General features: G+C 53.1%; 13 protein-coding genes across 13 annotated transcripts; 6 read left to right on the top strand and 7 right to left on the bottom strand.

Annotated features, from left to right (window-relative positions):
* Positions 1 to 1,257: 1,257 nt before the first annotated feature.
* N7532_010422 (Zn(II)2Cys6 transcription factor) lies at positions 1,258 to 3,886 on the top strand (the record flags this gene model as incomplete). Its single annotated transcript, XM_056622913.1, has 7 exons — positions 1,258 to 1,494; positions 1,574 to 1,693; positions 1,771 to 1,891; positions 1,954 to 2,585; positions 2,643 to 2,825; positions 2,885 to 3,406; positions 3,464 to 3,886. 7 exons carry the CDS (start codon positions 1,258 to 1,260, stop codon positions 3,884 to 3,886), a joined length of 2,238 nt encoding a protein of 745 aa, XP_056470329.1.
* Positions 3,887 to 4,526: 640 nt separating this feature from the next.
* On the top strand, positions 4,527 to 8,348 carry N7532_010421 (WW domain protein; the record flags this gene model as incomplete). The annotated part of the gene is made up of 3 exons (XM_056622912.1): positions 4,527 to 7,087; positions 7,144 to 7,750; positions 7,809 to 8,348. The coding sequence occupies 3 exons, from the start codon at positions 4,527 to 4,529 to the stop codon at positions 8,346 to 8,348; spliced, it is 3,708 nt and encodes a 1,235-aa protein (XP_056470328.1).
* A 495-nt stretch (positions 8,349 to 8,843) lies between these two features.
* On the bottom strand, positions 8,844 to 10,155 carry N7532_010420 (lipase family protein; the record flags this gene model as incomplete). The annotated part of the gene is made up of 2 exons (XM_056622911.1): positions 8,844 to 9,863; positions 9,925 to 10,155. The coding sequence occupies 2 exons, from the start codon at positions 10,153 to 10,155 to the stop codon at positions 8,844 to 8,846; spliced, it is 1,251 nt and encodes a 416-aa protein (XP_056470327.1).
* Positions 10,156 to 10,391: 236 nt separating this feature from the next.
* N7532_010419 (WD40 repeat domain-containing protein) lies at positions 10,392 to 11,676 on the bottom strand (the record flags this gene model as incomplete). The annotated part of the gene is made up of 3 exons (XM_056622910.1): positions 10,392 to 10,745; positions 10,804 to 11,390; positions 11,454 to 11,676. The coding sequence occupies 3 exons, from the start codon at positions 11,674 to 11,676 to the stop codon at positions 10,392 to 10,394; spliced, it is 1,164 nt and encodes a 387-aa protein (XP_056470326.1).
* A 262-nt stretch (positions 11,677 to 11,938) lies between these two features.
* N7532_010418 (U2 snRNP complex subunit MSL1) lies at positions 11,939 to 12,598 on the top strand (the record flags this gene model as incomplete). Its single annotated transcript, XM_056622909.1, has 3 exons — positions 11,939 to 12,003; positions 12,061 to 12,274; positions 12,329 to 12,598. 3 exons carry the CDS (start codon positions 11,939 to 11,941, stop codon positions 12,596 to 12,598), a joined length of 549 nt encoding a protein of 182 aa, XP_056470325.1.
* A 71-nt stretch (positions 12,599 to 12,669) lies between these two features.
* On the bottom strand, positions 12,670 to 13,649 carry N7532_010417 (ATG3/ATG10 family protein; the record flags this gene model as incomplete). The annotated part of the gene is made up of 4 exons (XM_056622908.1): positions 12,670 to 12,867; positions 12,963 to 13,214; positions 13,248 to 13,376; positions 13,509 to 13,649. The coding sequence occupies 4 exons, from the start codon at positions 13,647 to 13,649 to the stop codon at positions 12,670 to 12,672; spliced, it is 720 nt and encodes a 239-aa protein (XP_056470324.1).
* Positions 13,650 to 15,138: 1,489 nt separating this feature from the next.
* On the top strand, positions 15,139 to 17,151 carry N7532_010416 (uncharacterized protein; the record flags this gene model as incomplete). Its single annotated transcript, XM_056622907.1, has 1 exon — positions 15,139 to 17,151. One exon carries the CDS (start codon positions 15,139 to 15,141, stop codon positions 17,149 to 17,151), a length of 2,013 nt encoding a protein of 670 aa, XP_056470323.1.
* Positions 17,152 to 17,977: 826 nt separating this feature from the next.
* Positions 17,978 to 18,574, bottom strand: N7532_010415 (Hsp20/alpha crystallin family protein; the record flags this gene model as incomplete). Its single annotated transcript, XM_056622906.1, has 1 exon — positions 17,978 to 18,574. One exon carries the CDS (start codon positions 18,572 to 18,574, stop codon positions 17,978 to 17,980), a length of 597 nt encoding a protein of 198 aa, XP_056470322.1.
* Positions 18,575 to 19,344: 770 nt separating this feature from the next.
* On the bottom strand, positions 19,345 to 19,756 carry N7532_010414 (succinate dehydrogenase assembly factor 1; the record flags this gene model as incomplete). Its single annotated transcript, XM_056622905.1, has 2 exons — positions 19,345 to 19,584; positions 19,676 to 19,756. The coding sequence occupies 2 exons, from the start codon at positions 19,754 to 19,756 to the stop codon at positions 19,345 to 19,347; spliced, it is 321 nt and encodes a 106-aa protein (XP_056470321.1).
* Positions 19,757 to 19,960: 204 nt separating this feature from the next.
* N7532_010413 (fumarylacetoacetate hydrolase family protein) lies at positions 19,961 to 20,964 on the top strand (the record flags this gene model as incomplete). The annotated part of the gene is made up of 3 exons (XM_056622904.1): positions 19,961 to 19,975; positions 20,035 to 20,756; positions 20,832 to 20,964. 3 exons carry the CDS (start codon positions 19,961 to 19,963, stop codon positions 20,962 to 20,964), a joined length of 870 nt encoding a protein of 289 aa, XP_056470320.1.
* A 131-nt stretch (positions 20,965 to 21,095) lies between these two features.
* pre4 (proteasome core particle subunit beta 7) lies at positions 21,096 to 22,008 on the bottom strand (the record flags this gene model as incomplete). The annotated part of the gene is made up of 3 exons (XM_056622903.1): positions 21,096 to 21,700; positions 21,777 to 21,924; positions 21,979 to 22,008. 3 exons carry the CDS (start codon positions 22,006 to 22,008, stop codon positions 21,096 to 21,098), a joined length of 783 nt encoding a protein of 260 aa, XP_056470319.1.
* Positions 22,009 to 22,634: 626 nt separating this feature from the next.
* On the top strand, positions 22,635 to 23,318 carry N7532_010411 (uncharacterized protein; the record flags this gene model as incomplete). The annotated part of the gene is made up of 1 exon (XM_056622902.1): positions 22,635 to 23,318. One exon carries the CDS (start codon positions 22,635 to 22,637, stop codon positions 23,316 to 23,318), a length of 684 nt encoding a protein of 227 aa, XP_056470318.1.
* Positions 23,319 to 23,718: 400 nt separating this feature from the next.
* N7532_010410 (HCNGP domain-containing protein) lies at positions 23,719 to 24,556 on the bottom strand (the record flags this gene model as incomplete). The annotated part of the gene is made up of 3 exons (XM_056622901.1): positions 23,719 to 24,314; positions 24,381 to 24,429; positions 24,488 to 24,556. 3 exons carry the CDS (start codon positions 24,554 to 24,556, stop codon positions 23,719 to 23,721), a joined length of 714 nt encoding a protein of 237 aa, XP_056470317.1.
* Between the last annotated feature and the right edge of the window lie 13 nt (positions 24,557 to 24,569).

Raw genomic sequence — 24,569 nt, 5'->3', positions numbered from 1 at the left:
GACGCACTAGCAACTATTCAAGTTAGCACGCGCGCGGAGTCCAGACCGGCCTGGCCGGGCCGATCCAGGCCTTTCCCCAGATGTCCATTCTTCGGCTCCGATCGAGTCTCCCTAGGGTACAATTGTCAAGTATTGGTACCGGCACCGCCCTGTCCTACTCTACATCCCGGGGAAGTACTGCCTTGTAACCATAATCCACCGAGCCTAATCTCTAATCCGCTTTGGCTGTCCCGGGCTCTCGGTTCTTCGACGTGTTCATCCTCAGCCAGCCCTAGCGTGGCTAGTGCATGATTTATGTTCCGAGACGCTCGCCTGGCTAGTCTGCTCCTAGTCTAGGCTGCTTTCAGCATCTCCGGACCTGGTCTGCGCTAGGGCGCGGGTCTGATTCGCCTGACAAGAAAACGAAGCGCAAGAATAGCAACATCCCACATGGTTGGCACCTGCATGCCATCTGCTAGTCTTGTTTTCTGCCCTTTTGCTGCCCTTGGGCTGGTGAGTGTCTGATCCTGCCCTTTTTTTCTTTTCATTTTCCCTCTTTTCCAGCAGATTCGCCTCCCCCGGACGAACCGGATCATGTGTCTGCGTGCTTGTTCGGCTGTGTTTCCGGGGTCTGACCTGTCCCTTAAGTCCGACCAGCCAAAGTCTTTCCCCCCATTCTTCCTCGTTTCGGAGACTTGGGCTCGCATCCGAGAGATTCTTTTCCTTTCCCTTACCATCATTCCATTTTCGATTTTTTTTTTTTTTTTTCTTTTTTTTACTTTTTTTTACTTTTTTTCCAAACATTGCCGCATTGGTTCCCATTCCACTCCCCCTCCAATTCCAATTCCTAGATTCCCGCCACTCTGTCAAGCCAGGAACAGGGCTGCGCCCGTGAACCATGCAGCCTCGAACCACTTTCCACTCCTGGCCCTGCATTTGCATTGTCCTGCTCGTGATGTGATTCTACATAACTTCTCTCCCTGCCCTTTTTTTCACCTCCCCTATTCACCTCCCCTATTTCTTCCTCCCATCTCATCCCGCCACCCAAACTCCGTTGTGTTCCCGAACCGTCCAGCTCCCGTTATCCCCGTCAGCCAAACCCCCTCCCCCCTTTCTCTCTTTGGTGGCGCTCCCCCTCACCAAGTTCCCCCCATCCCGGTATATATCACGCCCTTGTACCTTACGTGTTCCAATTCCGTCTGCGCCTACATTGACGTCGACATCGCCCTGTCCACCAACTGACCACCCCCGACAGCTGCTAGGCACCCAGTCAGCCTTATGACGGTCACCAGCCTGGTTATGCAAAACCGTCGAGGCCATGCCTCTGGAAAACGCCCGTTGCGGCTCCCCATCATTGCGCCCAAGGAGGAACTCGCCGATAGTAAATTGGACAAGGGTCTGATTGCACCCCCGCGGATTCGCTTGCCGCCGCGATCAAGAACGGGTTGCTGGTACGTCAATTCCCCGTCTCTGCATGGCTCAACTCACGCTGACCCTCTATCTAGGACTTGTCGGGTGAGTCATCTCCGCTTTCTACTTCCCAACACCAGGGCTCTGGAATGACAATTCTTTTTTTTTTTCTTGCGCATTACAGAGTCGCAAAGGTACGTTTTTCCTCCTCGTCAGCACGGTCTGGTCTAGACCACCGGAGGAATCCAAATGGCTGACCCAGCATTCCACAGTCAAATGTGATGAAGGACACCCGCAATGTAATGTACGAAATTCCTCGGGCCCTCCGAGCCTCGAATCACAAGCAGGCAACTCACACAGCTTTTTTTTTCTTTCCTCTAGCAATGCACTCGTCTAGGACATATTTGCGACTACCGACCCCGGCTCGCCTTCCGCGATGACACCCCTCGCATCATGGGCCGCATGGCCGACGTAAAGACAGATGGAAACATTGTTTGGGATCGTAAGCGTTTGCTCCGGCTCTTGCTCTTGCATTGGGACTCGAATCGCCTAACTTGCACGTAGTCTCATCACCGACCCCCAGCGAAGAAAAGACCGATTACTTCTCCTGCAAGGACAACTTGCCGGTGTTTGCGATGCTCACCTCGGACGAGGATCGGGAGAGGAAGGCAGAGGCGTGCAGTCCCGGCACATACCACGTCGTCGTGACGCCGGACAGCTTTACTGCTCTGCCTGAATATTCAGATGATGCACATGCCCCCGAGTCGGTCAGCTCCGTCGCAACCAGTCCGATTTCCGGGATCAAGTCAGAGAACACAACGATCAGCGAGGACCCAAATGTTGTCATCTTGAAGGCGTTTGAGGATATCACTCGGCGATCTTCGTCGACGGGACGCAATTCGCGGGTGTCCCCGACGTCGGAGATTTCTGATCCCTTTTGCGCCCTCTCGCTTTCGCCGATTCTTGATTCTCTGCCGTCGCCGGTGATTTTTGAGGACGATTCCGCATCATTCCTCGAGCCTTGCCTGGATCAACCGACGCTGGACCCAACCCTCTTTGCTCATTTCCGACATGTTGTGTGGAAGCAGCTATTTCCGCACGACCGGAGCGTGGATGATTCTTCCTATGGGCACGAAAACCATGGTATGAGTCTCAGTGTTGATTTTCTTGCGCGCGAGGCAGTTCGTTTTCCTCCGGTATGCTTTGTTTCTTCTTTTTAATGATGGATTGACATTGGGGCTAATTGGGTCTAGCTTTCTCCTGCAATCATGGCTGTCTCGGCCCTCAGTCTTTCACACAGCGGCACTGGACAGAATGTCGATGCCCTGCAGTACTACCAACAAGCTTTTCCCTCCCTCCAAATTAGCCTCCGCAACAATGACGATCTCGTCTCTGACGGGCTCTTCTTGACCCACTTCCTTCTCCTGATCTACGAGGTGAGATTCCCCGGTTTGTGGATTGACCCTGGCCCATTACTGACCCATCTGCCCGTTAGGTTGCGGCTGCCGAGCCTCATGGTTCAAATCTCTGGTCTCATCATATCTCTCGCTTACTCCACATCACCTTCTTGCGTCGAAATCGGTATGGACGGGAGCCCTACCCGTTCATCATCTGGTGGATTTGTCACATAGATCTCTATGCCCTGCTGAGTGGAGCCGGGACTGGCGAGTTTCTGCGTGCCATCCTGGATAACCAGATGCTGCCCAGCTCGGACTGTCTTCTCTACCCGTCCGTGGCAGAGGGATACAGTGTGATATACTCCGATGAACATGACAGTCTGCCGACCATTATGCACCTCTACGCCGATACCTTCAGGTTAACTGCCCAACTTGGTTTCCTCGCCGCTCAGCTCCGTCAGGATAAACTGTCCCTCCCTTACGCGGAATTTGATCAACGATCAAAGGAGATCCGCGACCTACGCCAAGCTTTTGCAAGGTTATGGGAAGCCCATGATGTGGCGTTTTGGCACCAACAGCAAGATTCTCTGCCGCGACGGTCCCAGGAAATGTTGCAGCAGGTGAGTTTACTCTATTTGAAGGGTTATGAACATTTACAAATACTAACCTGATTATAGTCTGCCACTCTTTTCCATGTTAGCCAACTGTTCTCCTTCAGTAGCATGTGGCCCGGGCAACGTCTCGAGTCCGAGTTCAGTTCTGATGGAGATATCGATCATCATGCATTGGAGATCCTCCACATTGCCGAACGAACCGCCCACACTCGGCGTGCCGACCGGCACTCTTTAGTCTTCCCTCTCTTCCTCGCCGGCGCCACGGCTGCGGCCAGCGGCCTCAAGATGATGGCGATGGAACTGATGACCAGCATGGAAGACGAGGAAGACGGCATGGGTCGCAATGCCGCGACCACCCGGGCCATTCTGCAGACCGTATACGAGCGTCAACTCGAGCGGCTCATGCGGGTCGGCCACACTTTGGATGTGGACTGGGCCGATCTCATGGCCCAGGAAGGGCTGCAGATGGTCAATTTCGGCTTCTAGGCCTGGTCGATGGAGTTCTTTGGGATCGGCGTCGGGCTCGGGCATCTGTGTTGACGTTTTGCATGACTTGTACTTTTGTTTCTTTTTCTTCTTGGTCTTTGTCGGGTCATATTCCCAGCATGAGTGACGATAGTGTATGTATAGAAACGAATATAATGTGCCATGGAACCACAAATCCACCCGAACTCTGTTTAGCGCCCTGCTACCTCGACTAGGATACTAGCTGTATATACTAGCAGACTAGCCCTAACCGCCGTACTTCAGCCTGCCCACTTAGTCCTGTCTCCTCGTCCTGCTCTCTTCAGGCACCAGCTGTGACGGGAGCTCGTCACCTGCGGGGTCGGCGACTCGCCCAACTTGGCGCCTAGCGATTCCTCTTCTGCCTTCACTTCCACTTCTTCGCATTTGCTTTTTCCTTTCGCATCGCTGCCCTCAAGCCTCCCCGCGGTTTATTTTTATCGCAGGATCGGCCCCTATTCCAAAACCCGCAAATACCCCCCACGTTAGTCTCCGCCCCTCCCTGAAGACAACCTGCAAGCCTGATCTGCGCGCTGAGCTTAGAGTGATTGGTACCTGACGCATTTTCCCAGCTTCTGCATTCTGCATCACCATCCCAAGTCAGATCGGTTCACCTGCAGCCATGGACCCCGGCGAAAGCCGTGCTATTCACCCTGACGGGGAACTCTTCCTCGACTCGTCTTCCAGACCACAGCACAGGCCTAGCGAAGCACCCCTCGTCGAACCGCTCCGCATCAACAAAAGGGACTCTGCCTCCCCCGCCTCGGCCTCGGCCTCATCTCCTCCCACCGCGCCACTCCCCTACCCCGATGACCGACCTCGTCCGCAGATGCGCAGCTCGAGTTCCAATGACGGTCGTCATGCCGACAACGACAGATATGCTTCCCCTCCACCGGCGGGCTCCGGTTCGGGCTCCGTGAGCCCCGCCGATTATCCACCGGCCTTGCGACCCCGCGATGGCCGAGAACCTCGAGTCGCGACGCTAGCGGAACGTCGTGGTGCTGCCCCTCAGCCTCTTCCAGAGTCACCTGGTGCGCATGCACCGGATCGCGATGCTCTCGCGGCGAGAACCTACCCTCGTCCTCCGGCGACCCAATCCTCAGTCCCCAATGTCCATGCGACAGCTGAGGCAAACCAGGCGCAAAATCAGAACCAGTATGATTATCGTCAACATTATTATCCACCCCCTCAAAGCTCGGCTTCGCGACCATCGTCAACTTTGCAACCCCCACAGGCATCGGGTGGAATAAATCGCATCAGCTCCACGGCTTCTACCTCTACAACCCGCGCCCAACGCGGTTCGCCCCCTCCTCCAGAAACGCCCATCGTTGGCCCTGGTCAACAGCCGGGCTCGGATATCGAGGCTCGTTATGCTGCGGCTGGTATCGCGGGTACGTCCACTCTATCTGGCATTCAGTCTCAGAATGCTGCAGCGCAGAGACGCGCAGATCAATATTCTGGTCAACACCCGACGTACCAACAACCGCCGGCTCAGCGTCCTTGGACCCCTACCGAACAGCCGGGAACCCAGCCCCATGGTCCGCCGACTGTGTACCAAGGCGCAGAGGTTGTGAGTGGTGGACAGCCCGCGGCGCATCCGGGCCAGTATGGAAGTCCGCCGCCTCAAGCTGCGGCTCATCCTGGTCCATATGGCAGCCCGCCCCCAGCTGCGCACCCTGGCCAGTATGGAAGCTCGTCTCCTCAGGCCCAATCCGCACAAGCGGTTCCACAGCAGCAGCAGTCCCGCATTCCGGCCAATGCGCTGGAACAAGATATGAGTCGCATGCATATCAGCGACGAGCCTCCTCCCGCCTATTCAAGTGTTTCTGGACCTGCTGCTTCGGGCGGTTATCCGAATGAGAAGCAGAGCGCTGGCGCTGCAGGAGCGGCTGCAGGAGTGGCTGCGGGTGCTATGGCAGGACACCCAGCACATGCGGGCCAACCTCATCCTGCTACTGCTGCGGCGAATGCCATGGGCACATCTGCCTCGCCCGCGCCATCTTCTTCTACGCAGGATCACCCGGCTTTTGCCAATGACCCCCGACAACAGCAGAATATGGGTCAGTCACCGCACAGTGCTGGGCCAAGCGGCCATTCTGCATATCAACAGGCGACAGTGGCACAGGTCGCCTCCCCGGCTCCTACAGGTCTTCCTCCAGCTTCCCCTCCGCCGCTTCCAGAAGGATGGATTGCGCACATGGATCCAAACTCGGGGCAATATTACTACATACACCTGCCCACGCAGTCAACTCAGTGGGAATTTCCCAAGGGTCCTACACCGTTGAACCTCAACGAAACGCCGCTGTCCCCTGTGGGCAGCGTGTACAGCAGTCACCCGCTCACATCTCCGGGTCTGTCAGCCTTTGGGAAGCCCTTGGCTTCTCCTGGTGTTCCGATGACACCAGGCTTCGAGAGCCTACAATCCCCCATGGCAGGATTCTCCGGGCCCCCACCTAGCAGCGGAATGGATCTCTACAAAACAGCTCCCACCAATGGTGTCTATTTCGGCCCGTATCTCCGCTATACCAACATGGATCTCGAGCGAGGCCTGTGGCTAGGATCTATTTTGTTGGTAACGGATGCCGCGCAACCACCCACCATCCACATTCACCAAAGTGTGGATCTGTCACCGAATCCCAGGCAGCTGAAGGCTGTCAATATTGCGGCTCACCAGCGCTGGACTTTCTATAAGTACGAAATTGAGATCCAAATGGATGATGCAGGACCAGCCAAGTGGACCTACGCCATTACCTCCCACCTTGGCTGCACACGATATGAGTTCCTTGTCGCTGGCAGACATGAGACCAACTGGCGTTTCATCGCGATTTCTGGAAACGATTTCTCGCTCAATGTCAATGCCAACGAGCGTGCTCGTCTTGGGGGTGTGGGCTTCATGTGGAAGGATATCATGCAGAAACACAATGAGATTGGAGGTTTTCATACTCAATTGTGTCTCGGTGGTCAGATCTATGCGGATCGGATGTGGAAAGAGATTCCCTGCCTCAAGCAATGGCTCGCTATCAGCGGGAAGGAGGCTAGGAAAAATGCTCCTTGGACAGCGGCAAATCAGCAGGATGTCTCACATGCCTATTTCCACTACTACACCAGCCATTTCGATCAGCCTTATCTGCGCGAGTCTTTTGCGCAGATTCCGTACATCTGCCAGATCGATGATCACGACATGTAAGTTCAAATAGTTTTGATGACTAACTCCCAACGCTCTATTAACACGATACCAGCTTTGATGGTTTTGGTTCGTACCCTGAACACATGCAGTTCTCGAACATGTTCAAGAATATCGGCCGCATCGGTATCGAGATGTACCTTCTCTTCCAACACCACACCACCCTCGACATTCTCCGAAATGTCAATACCGATATGGATCTTTTCACTATCACCGGCACTGGCTGGCACTTTGTCAAATATCTTGGTCCTGGTGTCGTGGTCGTCGGCCCGGACTGTCGCTCTGAGCGAAACCCTCATCAAGTCATGGCTGGTCCAACTTACCAAGGTCTCTTCCCTAAGATCGCGATGCTACCGCCTAGCGTCCAGCATTGTCTCTGGATGGTCTCCATGCCACTGATCTACCCTCGTCTGGAGACAGCCGAGCATATTGCTCAGACTGTCACCACCGGCAAGAGGGCCGTCACCGGTGCCTACAATGTCCTCGGAAAGGTGACAAGTTCTGTTGCTGGCGTCGTCGGCGCAAAGGACTTCGTGGGATCGGGTTTCGACTCCGTTAAGCGTGCAGTTGGCAAATCCGGTCTAATGGGCGGTATTCTGAGTCCATTCGGTGAATTCGATCTCATGGACGAACTCCGTGACCAATGGACACATGAATCAAAGGTTTGTCATATACCAACCCCTTTATCTTTTTGCATTTTCTCGCTAACATCAAATTCAGGATCTGGAACGAACATACCTCATTCGTACATTGCAAGGTATATCTCATCAAAAGTCCCTCCGGATGACCTTCCTCTCCGGCGCCGTCAATGTCTGCGGTGCAGGTCTCGTCCATGATCCCGCTCAGCCATCCGACCACAAGACAATGTATCAACTCATCGCCTCGCCCGTCGTCAATACTCCTCCTCCGTCTTATGTCATCAAGCTTCTCCACAGCCACAGCAAGCCCCTCTACGTCCCTGCAAATGGTCACCGTTCTTCGGCCCAGCCTACCGATACAAAGGAAGACATGATGGAAATCTTCCAGACCGACGTGAATGGCCAGACCCGCGAATATCGGAAGCTCATGGCTAGACGGAACTACGTTGCGATCGTCGCTTATGATCCTGAAGTTGTGAGCGCTGCTCCGCACCAGCCGCATCTTGCTTCACAGGGGAAGTTGAGTCTAGCAGCGGATTTCATGGTTCAGGGGGATGGTGCTTACGCTAGTGTTGTAAAGTATGGCCCTGTTATTGTGCCAAGCTTGGAGCATGGAAGGTGATGGTGGTTCTGCTGGGGTTTTTCATGAGTTTTACTAGCCTCATTGCTTTGGTTCTGGGATCGTCGTATTTTATTTTATTTTATTTTTTTATTTCCCCCCGGTACTCTTTTCCCAGTATTTATTTTTATCTGCTTCTTGCACACGAATTTGCCATGAACCCCTTCATGTCTCTTCTTACCTTTGCAGAGGCTTTTTATCTTTACCCCCATGTTCCATATTACCCTATGAACACTTTATATTCTCATCCCAGTGCCTTGTTCGCTGTGATATGCATAGCTATAGATTGTTCAAATCTAAGTAGAGCTCGAATCCTATCACAATTAGAAACTTCATAAATGCTGTGCCAAATTTAATGGATAAATCACTTCCAGAACATCACATAGTGTGCCCATAAAACTAACATCCCAGAAACCGTGAACGCCATGGACGGCCTAGCTTCACCCCTAAAATCCGCCTTAAATGCATCAAAATTCTTCGAAGCCCTTCGGAGAGGTCTCACCCCGTCGGATCACCACCAGGGACACACAGCCCGATTCTCCAGAAATAATCCCGGTGAGCATAGAATAGCTCCCAAAGTCGATATCTCCCGGGAATAAAAGACCAATCCCAGTTCCGGGGATACAGTCCTGAGGTGGCTTCCTTCGGTTTGCATCTTGGACTGCTTCGTGCCCCGATAACGACTTGCTGCTCCGCATTTGGATGGGATATCATCTCAGGTGACTCATAGCATGGCTCTACTGGATTCTCCATCGTATCCAGTGGTATGTTTATATCTTGGTACATGTCCAAGAGTTCACGTTCTGGTGACTCGGCGCCGGCGATACATCCTGGATCTTCATTGCCGATACATAATCGAACATCCCGAACTGCGGGAGAAAGCTCTGCTCGGGAAATGAATATTTCACCAGCGTGGGGCGCGTATCCCCATTCTCGAAGTGGGAGAAGTGGAACCGGGTCGTTGATATGCGTTACTCGGCGGTATTTCCGCTCCTTCAGTTTGTAGCTGTAGGAGTTCGTTGACTGACGCGATTTGCGACCGGTTTCTAATTCGAATTGCTCATTGAGGAAGCTGGCGAAATCGGCATTCCCAACCATCGGTTCGCCGAATGTCGTGACTGTCGGGTTCCACCCCTTCAATTGCATTTCTAGCCCTGCTAGTGCTGCTACCGCCCCGCCCAGCGAATGGCCTACCAACGTTACTTCGTAGTTGGGGTACTTTTCCAGTGCAGAGGCGATGCGCGGCAGTACTGTTTCTCGTGTGTTGGTCCAGGATTTAAGGAATCCGGCGTGTACGGTGCAGTTTGTGCAGTGCTTTTCTGGTTGCGTTTTGCTTTCCCTGTCCGAATCGTTTCCTGGATATGGGACGTATGATTGTGGATATGCGGAGAGGTCGATGATCGTATTTGTAATTGAATACGTACCCCGAAAAGCGATTATAATGCGCTTCTCCCCGGGCTCGTGTGACAGCGCGATGTACCCGCAGTTATCGGATAATAGCACTCCGGTACTCCATGCCTGCGGATGTTAGGATCAGATGGCTAAATGATGGGGTTTGACTGTGCGTTATGGAACATACTGTTATTAGCTCTAGGTTCGGGAACTCTGAGCAGTGGCTGAGACACTGGAATGGCTTCTGCACGCCCGTCGTGCCTACGCAATAGGAGATGTCGACGAGTCGAGATAGCTCCTCCAGCGAGTTGAATAGCTCGTTTGAGATCGGTCGGGTTTCATTGTGCGCCGACGACACTGCGCCCCAAAGGAGGGGTACAAGGCACATGAAGCCAAAGTTATTCCGGGGAAAAAGCATTGTCGGGATTGTAGAAGTGAGATGTCGTACGAGAACTCCCAAGAAACGACATGAGTTGGAGAATCCGGGGAAGCTTAGTAATCGGGACACGCGGGGAAGACCACGGGACTACGCAAACGGAAATGGAAAAAGAAATGTAGAGGGCACGAGGGCTACTAGTAATACAAAATGTAGGCTAACAGATAGCTTCGCACTTTGTTTCCATAGAGGGATATATATTCTAAGGGGCTGTTGAGTCACGAGACTGCACTGTTCAGGTTGACCAAACCACGACACGTCCATCGACTCCGCTGGCTTAAAAGAATGTCAGTATTCTGAAGACAGGAGAACGTTGAGCGGGCGACCTTACTGCTGAAGGATGAGACCTGACCGGCAGACTCTTGGAAGACACGGACCGTGTTGACGGTGTTCTGGTGAGTCGACTTGAGCTTGGTGTCAACCTGCGCCTGGCCCTTGAGATCCATCTGGCGGAACATGTTCAAGGCAGACTCCTCACGGGCTCCGCCAGTTCCAGCTCCGTCCTTGTTTTCAAGCGAGCCTGCAAGCTGCCAGCCACTCTCGTCGCCACGGAAGCGGAATGGCTCGCAATCCTAGATTATCAAGGTTAATACATTCAATCAACGCATCAAGATATAACCGTCTACTTACATGTCCAGCAGCGATAATCTCGTTCTCACCGTTCCAAATAAGGCTGTTCAGAGGAAGCAGGCGGGTGGAAATGTTCAGCATCGCACGAGGAGGCTGCTCGGGCGCACTTGGATACACAACAGTGACACTGCTGTCGTGACCAGTAAAGGCAAGGGCGTTACCACTCGGGGAGAAACTGACACCCTGAATCCAGCCAGCCGAGTCGTTCAGGAATTCACCGCAGATGGTGTTGAACGGAAGACGCTCACCCCAGGCACTGGGCTCCGGACGAGTGTCGACGCCCTTGATGAAGCTGGAGAAGACACGTGCGTGCGAGTCGGTAGAACCGGCAGCCAGGAGCACGGAGTTCGGGTGCCATGCGAGCGTGGTGATAGTGCTGCGAATGGGTTTCTTCAAGTGCTTCGAGATCCACCAGTCGTTCTCCTCCTCGAAGTAGCAGACGGCGATCACGCGAGCTCCGGAACCGACGGCGAATTTTTGTTCAGAGGGAGACCACCGCACATAGGTTGCAGCGCGGTTGATTCGGAGAAGAACCAGTGTAGGTTTCCAGCCGGAGGGAGTCTGCTCCCATACGTAAGCGTTGCGGTCTATGTATTAATTTATATTGCATTAGCTAGACATTCCAACAGCCGGGATTTGGAAAGGCATACCTTGCGAGCAGGTAACGATGCGACCACTGTTAGGAGCGATATCAACACTCGTGACGGTCTTCTCGTGGCCTTTCAGTTCATCGCTCAGCGCGAACTTGTTGCCTGATTGTTGGTACAGCTCCACATTGTTCTCGCGGGCAACAGCAAGTGTCTGTCTGTCGGACGAGAACGAGTGATCAGCAATTGGGGCATGGAAGAGGTGGTGGACTTGAGGAGCGGCCATGGTCAATGTACGACAGGAGGAGCTCTCTACCGTCGATGATGGGATGAGGGGAGGCGGAGCTTCGGGGGAAGCTGGCCATGACGCCCCGGGGCCGCTTAGATAACCACGTCACATGACAATACCATCCCATTTTCTCTTGAGTTTACGCGTTGGCTCGGGGCAGCAGGTTCAGAGCTCCGATCCCTCCGTTTTCCTTTTCCTTTCTCTCTCAGAACCCCGCACGAGACAAGCTTCACCGTCTCTTCACCTTCTACCTCCTAAAATGGCTTCCAAGAACGCGCCCCCAAAGGGCGCCGACGTCAAAGCGAATGGCTATCCGAATCAAACGTAAGGGCACCCACTGTTCGCAATTGAGCTCGTGATGGAATCTAATGGCTTTTTCAGCCTCTACTGCACAAATCTGCCAGAGAAGCTTACGAAGCACGACCTGCGATCATCGCTTTATTCCCTGTTCTCGACCTACGGAACCGTCCTCGATATCGTGACCATGAAGACCACCAAAATGCGCGGCCAGGCTCATGTCGTCTTCAGGGACGTTCACGATAGCACACAGGCACTGCGCGCTCTTCAAGGATTTGATTTTTTTGGCAAGCAAATGGTAGGTCTTCTTCCCATCGATCTGGTAGTTTCTCAAGCTAACAATCACGCCTAGAAAATCGTCTATGCGAAAGGCACGTCCCACATCTTCGCCAAGCTTCGCGGTACCTTCAACACTCCGGCCGCTGCCCAGACCAATGTTTCGAGTGACCTCCAAAAGTCAATCTTCAGCGGCCCACCTGGCGCCATTCCAACCCAGTCATCCGCGACGAACGGCGAAGCGCATGGAGTGAAGCGACCGCGCCAGGACGAGAGTGACGAGAGTGACGCCCCGATGGACGAAGATAGCGATGTGCCAATGGATCAATCTTCCGATGAGGAATGAGGGTCGTCACCCAAAGCCACTGGATTTGACTTCCCGAATAGGGTCGTCTACTTCGCACTTGCAATGATGCCTCACGATGGTCTGGTACCGTCCTGGGGTAAAACGAGTTCGCGTGGAATGTGCAGGCTCACACACGGACCAACAAGCCCGAGCCAGATCAGAAGATATGTGACGGGAGTGACGCTCTGTGCATCTGCAATATGTCCCATGGCATCTGCCGTGTTGCATGGGTGAACAAAGAAGGCTGGAGCGCCAGAAACTGGATGATACTATGAGATATGAGCCATTGAAACACACCAGTCGTTCTGTTCTGTTCTCTTTTTTTTTTTTTCTTTTTTTCTCTTCATGGAAGGAATGTACCTACGCCAAAGCTAATACCGCCCATTACCCCGACACTCTTCACTTCCTTTCTATACAGCTCCGGAACCACATACTGGTAGACCGTATCCAGTCCGACAGGTCCTTGGTTGGCCTCGCGAATTGTGAAATATAGAACAGGGACTTGGTATGTTGGGGAGAGCACGATGTCATAGTCTATATGTAGGCTGGGCTTGCCGCTAGTGCGGATGACGGCTTCCTGCGGGGAGGTATTAGCAGATCGATATCCCTTTGTATGCTGGAGGGAAGAGAAGGAGAAAAGCTAGCCGACCGGATCTTCATCTTCCAATGTCAATGCTTCTGATGCCTCCGATGTTTCTGCTTCCTGTAGATTCATATTCTTCGCGGTTGTGTTGCTCTGGATCTCGATTTGTCGCGCTATTTTGATGCTGGTTACGTCCTAGTAGATCCAAATATCATTTCACGCTACGTTAGTCGCGCCACATCTAATCAATCAATTGCGAGTCTCCTGCACGGCAAGAGGTAAAACTCTAAAAACAGCAAGTCTGAACAAGCACAGGGATAGAAATACCTGTGTGACAAGTCGTGTCGATGACCAGCCTCCTTCACCTTGAGCGGTCGTGCAGGTGCAGGCTCGATCGACCAGCACTCGACATGCGCGCTCGAATTCGTCTGCGGTGAGCAAAGGAAAGGCGCTGCAGCTGCAGGCCATGACCCACTTCTCGCTTGAGCTGTCAACCACGCTGCCGAGCGAATGCGGCAGTCGCACCGGGTCGGCTCCGAGCTCGAGTATGGAGGAAGCCTGGGGGACAGACGTCCGTCACGCGTGGCACTGAGGAGTCGAGGGGTGTTTCTGGACGTTCTCGGAATATCAGATAGCGCCGAAACTGGGGGGCTGGGGGCTCGCCGTTGCAGATCCAATGGGGAGAGACGGGAGTGGAGCTGGGAGGCCGGATACGGAGAAAGAGCCAGGTGACAATTTGATTGTTGGGGATCGGCCATGTCACATCAGGTTATGTAGGACGATGCAGCGTAATCCAGGCGAAGAGATCAGACGGGGGCGGCGTACCGGATACTTGGCGGGCAACTGTGGAGCCGCGGGCGGGGCCATACTTAACGGGCGGGCGGGCAGGTACCGGGTACCTCCCCCGGAGGCAGGTACTGGCCTAGCCGCTTGCGGCTGTGAAGTACCGGTGGGCCCCAAGGGGGTACTTGGTGGCAGTATGACCATCCCGCCCTCGAACCAAGTACCCTTCTACAGCTTCGCCCGTACCTACTCAATCTCCAAAATTCGACAGCCTACGCTTCCCTGTTCCGCTTGCAGCTTCGCCAGATCGCAGGCCTCATGGATCGTGTCTTCCCCGGGAACGAGTTTGTGCCGTGGCGACTACACGCATCCGTCCTGCTTCTGCCTCAACGCAGCATGGGCTGATGCGTCGCCAAACCTCTCCACTGTCCTTATGTATCGCCTACCCCCACCCTTCCCCCCTAGTAGTGGCATCTCTCCCCTCTTCCCAGTTCCCTGTTTTTTGTTTCCATTATTTTCATGATTGTTTGATTTGGCTGTTTTGAATTGTCCATACCTCTTGATGTGCTGATTGCGGGATTGCTTTCTTTTCCCAATTGGTCTACTTCGAGAGTAGACCACTGAAAGTGCTGGAACACGCCGTGGATACTTTCATTGTCCGCAACATTGCAAAACCTCTGTCCCAACCCGCACCCTTCCAACCCTCCGTGGTTGTTGTGTATACACATCCCCCATCGGCCTCATTTTTTGACGTAATCAACCCTCGCACGCCGTGCCTTCGTGCCCCCCGGTCCAACCAAGCCCCGTGGGCTCCTCCAATCTGAAACACGACACTCCTCCAGCATCTCCGCACCTTCAGCCGCCAATCGTACGGCCGATTCTAAACACAGCGGTTGCACAAGCTTGGAGCCCGGATCGATCGCTCAGCGATTACGCCCGTGGCTTGACGTCAATTTTCCGGGATTCGATCTAATCTAGGGCGTACCGCAACCCTTCAAGGCAGTAATTCTGGCATTTGCAACGCTGATCATACTTCCATCGCCTCCGGTCTGTTCGGCCTTCTTTTATATATTACGTCGTTGCCCACCCCGTCGCCCCATGCTGCGCATGTTTTCCCTTTGAGAGCTTGGGGAAAGCAATCAGTGTCACCTTCGCCCGTGGCGTCTGCGAAGTCATGGGCAACACATTTTCCAGCCCTACGAAGGACGAGACACGACCTGCCAATAGGCTCTCTAAGCCGTTGACCAAGAGACTTGCTGCCCTGAGCTCACCTGTGCAGACTGATGCCCCGGAGTTTGGTTCAGGCTTGATTGGATGGCAGAATCCATGGGTAGGTTCACACATCTCTCAAGATGTCAAGAACAGATACCCAAAGGCGCGAGAGATCCCTCCCACGGTGTTTGAATCAGTGCCCGATCTACCAGAACACCTCGTGGAAGATATTGCCGAGACACCACAGTCGGCAAATGGGCCAGATGGCGACGCTCTTTCACCGCGATCAGGTTCTCTTTCCGCCAGTGCCTCCGTTCGGCGGGCCTCATACCAAGCTGGAACCCTGGCCGCTGCGTCGGACTCCTCTTTAGTCCCGGAACAGCCAAAGCGAGCCAACTCCATTCAGACCCCCTTGCAAAGGCATCGAAGCGCAATCTATGGAGACAAGGCTCATGAGGCAACGTCCTCCAACACGCATTTTATGGTTGGTAATCAACGCTTCTCGCTCTCACGCCGGCGCTCTCTCCTGACGCGACCCGGCGTTGCAACTCGACGGACCACCGGGAACATGCGACGTGTACCGTCGCCAATCGGTGAACCCGAGGGTCCCACGGACGATCTTTCAGAGCCTCCTGTATTGCAATGGCCTCTACCGCCCCTCCAACGACCCTCACCTCCCGTCTCGACACCGATGAGACCGACTAGTCCCGCAGACCCTCGGTATACCCAGCTCGGGGCTTTGAAACTCGGATCATTGCGAGTAGTTAATGGGTCTGCCTCGCCGTGCCCGAGTGAGCGAATCCCACTTGGTCCACCCCAAGTTGCCGAGTCAGGCCTAGGGTTAGATCGTCTTGAAACTCTACGGCCCCAGGGATCCACTCTTGAGATCCCCGCCATGCCCGATTTGAAGAAATCTGATGATGTCCCGGGAAGTCCCTTCTCGTTCGAAAAGTCTCCGACGATCAGTGTGGCCCCGCGACAGAAAACCATCTTCCCTGGTGAATTGGAGGATGAGGGGATCGTCATTTGTGATGAGGGTCTTACTCATTCGGAGAAGAACCAGGACTCCATGGGTACGGTCATTGATCGCAGCACGTCTCGATCACTGAACAAGACCGACAGTGGCTATAGTTCTGCTACTTCAATTCACTCTGTTCAGCGGAGCCGCACCCGGGCATCTTTTGACTCGCAATCCTCGGGCTCGGGTATAGCAGATACCACGAACAGTATCCGCATCACAAGTGAGCAATCACAAGCTATGGCAGATCAGGACATCCAGAGACGGTTTAGCCTCAAAGAGGTGAAGGTCGGTAACTTCTCCCGCCTGTATCCGAATTCTTCCCGTTGGTACGATTCAAGTGTTGCTACCAGTGCCCAATCTGCTGGACCCCGGGCACGTCGATCGACGCTATGCGCTCCACGGAATACAGAGTACCCTGTACAGAATGGCCATGTCAGCTACGGCTACCAGTCTTTTATGGCTGGTTCTTCCTACACATTTGTCTCCGACGACGAGCCCCCTGTCTCAACTCGTGGAGCTCTCTACGGGGACCAGTTCTCGACGAGCACGTTGAACGTTGTACATGACACAGGCTCGACCGCGACATTGGAAGCTCTCGACCCAAGCCGACAGGTCAGAAGCACCCGGTCAAGCTTGGAGGTCGATCAGGCTATCTCTGGCCACCGCAGCGGAAAGCATGGCTCGGCTGCTTCTCACTCCCGCTCTCGCTCTCGAAGTAAGCCCGGACATCAGGTCTGGCGCCATAACTCGGTGATTGAGATTCCTCAGTTACCTACGATTTTGTCTCCAGGCCACCTTGCACATGAATTTGATAAGGAGACTGAATCTCCGCCTACCTCTGAGCCTCATCGCGGTCGACCTCGAAGTCGCAGTCACGACTTCCGCCGTCGGAAGTTGATCAAGGCGCATCCTCAACTTGATGTTCATATGACGACCTCCCCTTACGCGCTTTAGTAATATTGGCGTGTATGGTTGGTGTTATTCTTGGGTTTCAATTTTCGTTTTTTTCTTTTCAATCTTTGGTGTTCTGTTCTACAAAAGTTGGTGTTGACTTTGCCTTTATTTACTTGGAGTTGACTTTGGTGAGTTGGATGGAGTCTATTCGGGATATGGATACATGGATACCCTCGTTTGAAACTATTCCTTTGGTACTGAATTTACTTGTCATTTACTCCGGCGTTATATACGGTCGTCCTTTGCTTGGGATTTATGCGACAATGCAGCCAATTCTTGCTATTTAAAATTGAACTCACTTCATACTCAGACGGCCTTCACTCGTGTTAGGTTTTAATGGGTTCGAGTTATCGTACCCACTGTAGCAGCTACAGCTCCCCAAAGACATCCATCGCGTCTAGATTCTAATATACAGTAGACTGCAAGAGCGCCATGTGGCACTTCTTCTCACCGTCAAAGCCAGTCCTTCCCAGCCACCGACATGCAAGGAGCATGCATCTCGGGATGCTGGAAAATTTCATTTGGGCTCACCAGCTGAGTCTAGATATATCACATGAATGTAGATACGGACATATCCCGCTTATAGTAGGGAGTGTACATAACCATGCGGTGGACCTACATAAGCAGTACCATGCACCATGCTATGTGATAAGTAGTGGAGGAGAGTTGGTTTAAAATAATTTCCCTTGCAGTCTATCATACTCGTATCATTAATTAAACATAAAAAAAAAAATCATATCCAGAATCTTTGCGCCAGTCCCAACCCAATGCAATCGAATCGGCGAAATTCGTGATGGGATAACCCCGACCACAAAGGACGAGGTATCTACAGAATTCGGATCTTCTTCAACTTCGGCGCTGCCTCCTTGGGCACAACGATGGATAGAACTCCATTGTTCAAACTGGCCCGAACATTATCTTGATCGACCCGCGTGAGGAAATTAAAAGTGCGCTGGAACTCTCCAATTGACCGCTCCGACGCCCAAAAGTGGAACTGAGGCTGCGATTGGTTCGCGCTCTGCGCGATCGTGCTCGACTTGGCAGACTCGACATCCGTGTAGCTGTTGTCGGAATCAGACTCAGCCTCGTCTTCGTCCTGCACGGTTGGCTGGCGCCACTGGCGAGAACTGCGGCTCTCCTGCTTTGAGGAGGCCTCCGCGACGGAAGTGTGATTTTGGCTTTGGTAGTTGCGCGCTGTGCGGCCCTTCACGACAAGGGTTTGGGGATCGCTGAATTCAATGTCGATGTTGCTTTGGTCGACGCCTGGCAGTTCGCCGTCGAGGTAGTATGCGTCGGATCCTTCACGGACATCAAAGGATGGGGTGAAGCTTGAAGAGGGTGTGGGGCGCGAGCAGTGGGTCTCATAGTCGTCGAGTAGACGGAAGAGCGGCGCGAAGTCAGAGTGGCACTGAAAGAAGGCCATTGTGGTTGTAATTGTAGAGGTTGAGGGTTTTGGTGGCTGAGTGGGCTTGATTAAGCAAGATGCTTTGTATTCTGCTCGAAGGATGATTTTGGACCTGCTTGGTTGCCCCTTATATACTGCGTTGGAGCTGGCAACCAAGCGCAGCGGAAACATCCAGAAGGGTGTGGCGCATTCCCCCAGCCTCGCCCACTCGCGCGAATCTTCTGGATCTTCCCCGCAAATTCGAGGGCGATCGAATGGTTCTAATGGAATCTTAATCTGCTGTATTCAATGCTATTATTAATCGTTGTGTTTAGTTAACTAGTTAACTAGCTGAGGGGGCAATTCGATTGAATGAGTAATCAACTGCTTGGTCATCGGGTCTACAGTATGATACGCCACGGCCATACGAAATGAGATGCGATGCGATGCGATTGCTGAACAATCAAATAGTGTACACAGTTATAAATTTCGGTGAATCGACAGGATAGTACAGGCGATCTCCGCCATGGAAACGTTCTCTATTGTACAGACAGTGCTCACATCCAGGTTGGTCGGGACTGTCCGAGACTACGGCGATCAATATATATCTCGGCCGTACACACCAACCATAAGGTCCAGATAGGAAATCCTCCCAACCGGGTGAAATCGGGAAGCCCAGCAAAGCTCATACCTTTTCACAATGTCCTTCTCAGCTTTTTCAAGGAGTAAATTCAGGAACGGAAGACCAAAGGGGCAACCCCACGAGAAATCCACGGAGTAGCTCCATAGGGACGTCCCGGGGTAGTCATTCATCGGATGTTGCGAATGCCCGGGGATGCGTACATCTCCAGCTGGCGGTGGCCTTTGCGTAGTAGATATTCAACAGCGCCAAAGTCCTTTTTATTCACCGAGCGATGTTTTTGGAACTCCGCTCTGTCCCCGCGAATCAGCCGGGTTGCACCGATGGGATGGCCACGGGAAAGGCTCAGGATTAGCTGTACTTGGTAGAGAACATACCGTGCATAGTTTCGGAAATTGGACTGGGAGTCCTGAAGGGGCAGTCAGAACCAATCGGGGAGAAGTCGAGGGAGAAAGAGAGATGGGAGAGAAATCGCGAGAGAGACTGAGAGGGAGACACACCAGGGGCTTGTTGCGGACCTCGCGCAGACATTTGCGGTAGAGGGAGAGCACCTCCCGCTGCAGACCGGAGAGCCTGGCCATTGCTATGTTGGTGAGGTGCTACTGGCGCAACTGGGCAAGAATTCGTTTTCCGCCGGGCGAGCCGATCGCTTTTCCGGCCGAGTGGATCGGGCTGAGTTCTCGTGGGGAAAGTTGGAGATGGCAACGGAGCTCCCATCACATCATATCTAGCTCCGCTCCCCGCTCTCCTTTCTCCCTGACAAACCAACAAGACGATCAAACACAATGGCCTCATTCAGTGTAAGTATTCAAGGTAGAATATTCGAGAGCAATTGTGATCTTGAGCTGACACTTTGTAGCGTCTGATCCGCTTCCTGGCCAAGGACGGTCAAATCTACTATGGCGATGCTCTTCTTCCGTCCGGTGTACACGACATCGCCCAGGTCACCCAAGCGAGAGTGATCCAGGGTGATATCTTTGGCCAGCACCGTGTCACTGATAAAATTGCTGATGTGAAGCTGCTCCTCGCTCCGCTAGCTCGCAAGGATATCGGTACCGTTCGCTGTCTCGGATTAAACTACGAACAGCATGCAAAGGAGTCCAACATGCCCCTGCCTAAATACCCGGTGCTCTTCTTCAAGCCCGTCACATCAATCGCAGGCCCGACTGATGATATCCCCGTCTCAAAGACCGCCCAGGAGGGCGAGGGTCTAGATTACGAATGTGAACTGGTCATCGTCATCGGCAAAGAGGCGAAGAATGTTCCCCAGAGCCAGGCCCTAGATTATGTGCTCGGTTATGCGGTCGGGAATGATGTTTCCCACAGAGAATGGCAGATTAAGCGTGGTGGAGGGCAGTGGGGTTTAGGGAAGGGTTTTGATGGCTGGGCGCCCTTCGGCCCTGGCATCGTTTCCTCCCAGGTCATCCCTGACCCCAATGCGCTGCGTATCTCGACAACGCTGAATGGGAAGGAAGTCCAATCTTCTTCGACTAAGGATATGATCTTTGGCGTGGCAGAGACAATTGCCTTTTTGTCCCAGGGAACGACGCTCCTGCCGGGTGATTTGATCTTCACCGGAACGTGAGTCACTCCGGTTTATTCTCCCAGTCACAAACGACTGTCAGTGCACACCTAAACTGACTGACTTCCATGCAGACCCCAAGGAGTTGGTATGGGCCGTAAGCCCAACCTTTGGTTGAAGGATGGCGATCACGTCGAAGTGTCGCTGGAAGGCGTTGGATCCTGCGCCAATCGGGTGGTCTTCGAAAAGCCGGGCCCTAAGCTCTAAAACAAGCTGTACATATCTACTGTAATGACATGTTTCATATCCAACTTATATATCGTCAATCTGGTCAGATTCCAGCAAGGGCTCTTCGTGAAAAAAACTATTGCGCAAAGAAACAGGCATATCACACGAGTCTAGTTTGTCTGGGCCCCATATCCCTTGATCCTCTCGGCGAAAGCCCAGCTCTGGCCCTCAATTTGCTCATTCTCCTTCAGGTCGATACCGTCCTTGGTAATCACGGCTATCGAGTATTTGTCCAGACTCCGCGCGTCTCGGTAGAAGAGCACCTTCAGGCATTGCTTCAGGGCATCCACCGCGTGTTCCTGGGTCACCTCCTCGATCGGCTTCTCGTCGGGGAACAGCCGTCGCAGGATTGGAACTGCAAGGTGGGCACCAAAGCCCGTCGCCAGATGAGGTGCAGAGAAGGTGGTTCCCAGGAGATCTGCCGAACTCAGGAAGGGCTTGCCTTCTCCATCGTAGCCTGCGACGAGGACGTGGTTCCACAGCGGGTTGAACTCAGAACGTCGCTTATAGAAGACCTTGGCCAGGTAAGTGTGTAGATTTTTGGCATTGAGCATGTTGCCGTGGTTCGAGTAGTTCTCCCGGATGTCGATGGATGCCAGTAGACGGTCAATGTATTGCATGTCGGACACATCTCCTCCAAAGCCCACCACGGCCTTATCTCCGAAGACACGGAGACGCTTGACATCGGAGAAACGAGCAAGGGATCCATACGAAGCTATACCGTGATGAAAAAAAGAAAGACGATTAGTATGTGCCTCGTGAAAAAAGGTTGCGAGATGACTGGTACACACCTAGGTTGTCGGTGGCCAGAGCGACACCGCCGTTAAACTTGACGCCAATCACCGAGGTTCCTGTCACCGCTGGCGATGAAGTGTGGGCCTTTGGACCCGTCGTCTGAAGATATGAGGGATTGTAGGCTCCGTAGACATCGTCCCTGGGCTGCAGAATGGGTTAGCAATTAGAGGGATCAAGAGTCGGACAGCTTGAACGTACACGGCCCCAGGCCTCCGGAAAGTGGTTCATTATGAATCGAGGGGGATGAAGAGGACGTCGTCGAGAATTTGAGCGAAAATGAAAAAGAGCAGGAGGAGAATGGGGATTGAACGATGACGACGGACGGAGCTTCGGCTTGGGCGCAGGCAGGCGAGCTGACGGAGCTCCTGCTTACTCATCCACTACGCGCGCGTTTACACAAACTAGTTAGTTAACGGACCATACCAATGGTACTAATAACTCGATCGTATGTCCTACGCAGACACGACATGGATAGGTTGTGAAACATTTGCAATAATGTCTTCTCGAGTATTATCCCGACCCAGTGAGAAATACTGGATGCGATTCTTCGATATTACGTTATTGATAGCTCCAGGATTCCTAGGCCCCGCGATTGCTTGTATTTTCGCCATGCTTACTACCCTTTCCGGCACCGTCGTATTCGCCGCTGGCCTTCCTAGGCCGATCGTTTTGCCTTTCCAGCGGGCTGATGCTCAGGCTCCATGGAACTTCGTATTCACCCGATGATCGATTCACAGATCCGTGGTGACCAGTTGATTGAGTAATATAGAGCAGCTTTTATCCCCCTCTGCGCCCTAAGGCTTTAATTCTCTTTTCCCTACCTTTTACCCACCCACCGCATCACCCCCGCCGCGATGGCTTCGGCTCTAAATCGGTCCGACTCAATCGAGTCTGCCCATCCCTCGGGTCTAGGAGAGCAAGGCCCCTCCCGCATCTACCAAATCTCCAGACCCGCTTTCCACCGACACTATGAGGTCAAATCTGCAGACGACCAGGTCTTGTTCTACGGGAAGATCTCTACGTTCACACATAAAAAGCCCGATGTGACTATACATGCAGGCGACAGTGAACATACCGCAGTCATGGCAGCTTGTAAATTCATCAAGCTCTCAGGCGACTTCAAACTGGCCATCGGCGACCCGATAGATGAGAATAATGTTGTGTGGGAAGATATGACCAAGGAATCCGCCATACATTCGAAATACCGGTTTGAGATGACCGTGCCCAACAAGCAACAGACCGGTAACCGCGAAAGACGTGGCTTCCTCTGGAAGCGAACTCGCCATGTCGCCGTTGACGGAGAAAGTGCTCCTATCTTGGGTTCGCGCAGCTTCAAACTGGTCGATGAGAGTACCGGACAAGTCTTGGCTGTCTTCACTCGCGAAATATCATTCAACAAATGCGGGAAACTTCAAATCAAAGCAGAATATGGCGAAGCATTCGAGAAAATGGTCGTGATCTCTTTGCTCGGCTTGTATGAGAGGGCAAGACGGCGCAACAATTCCGCAGCCGCAGGTGGAGGCGGCGGCGGAGGATGAGGCAAGCCGTGGCCATCAACATTCTTCCACTGTTGAGATGACCATGTATTCCATAATTTTACATACAGAGCATATGGCCTGGTTGTGTTTTGTAATCGCTGCTGCTCCGAGGCTCGGCGCCCTTGGGCCACGTAGCTTGTCCTAATTGCCTTGTTATGGAACAATGAGAAAGGACCGACTTGCGTTGACTCGAGCCCTGTAGTTCGGTATGGACCGTGGGTAGAGAAACAAGCGCCCAGAGAATGAGGGGGGTTCGTCGTTGCTTTTCGAGGCCCAGGGGTTAGATGATATCTATTGGAGTTTTAGGTCCCCGACCATTAGCCTTTCCCGTTGGCCAAAAAAAAAAAAAAAAAAGGGCGTCACCACTAGGAGCTTCTATTCGAATTTGTACCACTCTTGCTCATGGGTTGGCTCGTCTCTTCATATCCGCACCCGAGCCGGAAACAAAGTCAATCGAGGATCTCTGCCCAGACGACTTTATCTCTTCGAGTTTTTGACGTGCGACTTGCTGGGTTTTGCGAAGCTCTTCCTTAAAGCCCCACCGGGGTAGGTTGGTAGTAGCCCATAAATCGGAAGATAGAGATGTCTTGTATTGTGATTGTTCGTCGATTCCGGCATGTTCCATCATTTTAACCAACAAGCTGGGGTTTTTGAGAGATGATGAACTAGCCAGCTTCGAGTTGAAGTGAACGCCTTGTTTCTTGAGTGAAAGAAAATGCTCGAACTTGGCGTTGGCAGCGGGGTCCGGAGACCCAGGAGGAGACGGTGGAATGTCTAGGTTAGGAATAGGCGGGAGTGTAAGATCGTGGATTAAGGTCCGTGATGTTGAAAATGGCGAAGCGCGGCCGCTATGGGGTTGTCCGTCCGGCGATTGCGCTCTGTCGAGAGGTGCTGGTCCGGATGCAGGGCCGAGAACAGGGCCACGGGGGGGTTCCCTGGCGAAATAGTTTAGGTGTAGCTGATTTTGCACGGAGGCATCAGATACCCTGTCTTTGCCTAATCAACAGTAGGGTCATTAGCATGGAAGGCCAATTTGAGGCTGGGCTGAAAGAGGATAATAACCTGGATCGTGATCGATTTGCGCGGGTGCACCGTCGGGCTTCTCTGTGCCCTAATGAGCAGGCAATTAGCAACTTATTACTCAAGTTACTCGGACTGAGCTCTGATACCTTCGACTGAAGTGACGTTTTCGTCTCTTCATCTTCACTGCTGCTGTCATAAGCAACTAGACCTTGCATGTTGGTCGCCGAG

Source organism: Penicillium argentinense (assembly GCF_028826775.1).
Source record: "Penicillium argentinense strain IBT 30761 chromosome Unknown utg000010l_segment0_segment0, whole genome shotgun sequence".
Classification (NCBI taxonomy): domain Eukaryota; kingdom Fungi; phylum Ascomycota; class Eurotiomycetes; order Eurotiales; family Aspergillaceae; genus Penicillium; species Penicillium argentinense.
This window is presented reverse-complemented; position numbering and strand designations above follow the sequence as displayed.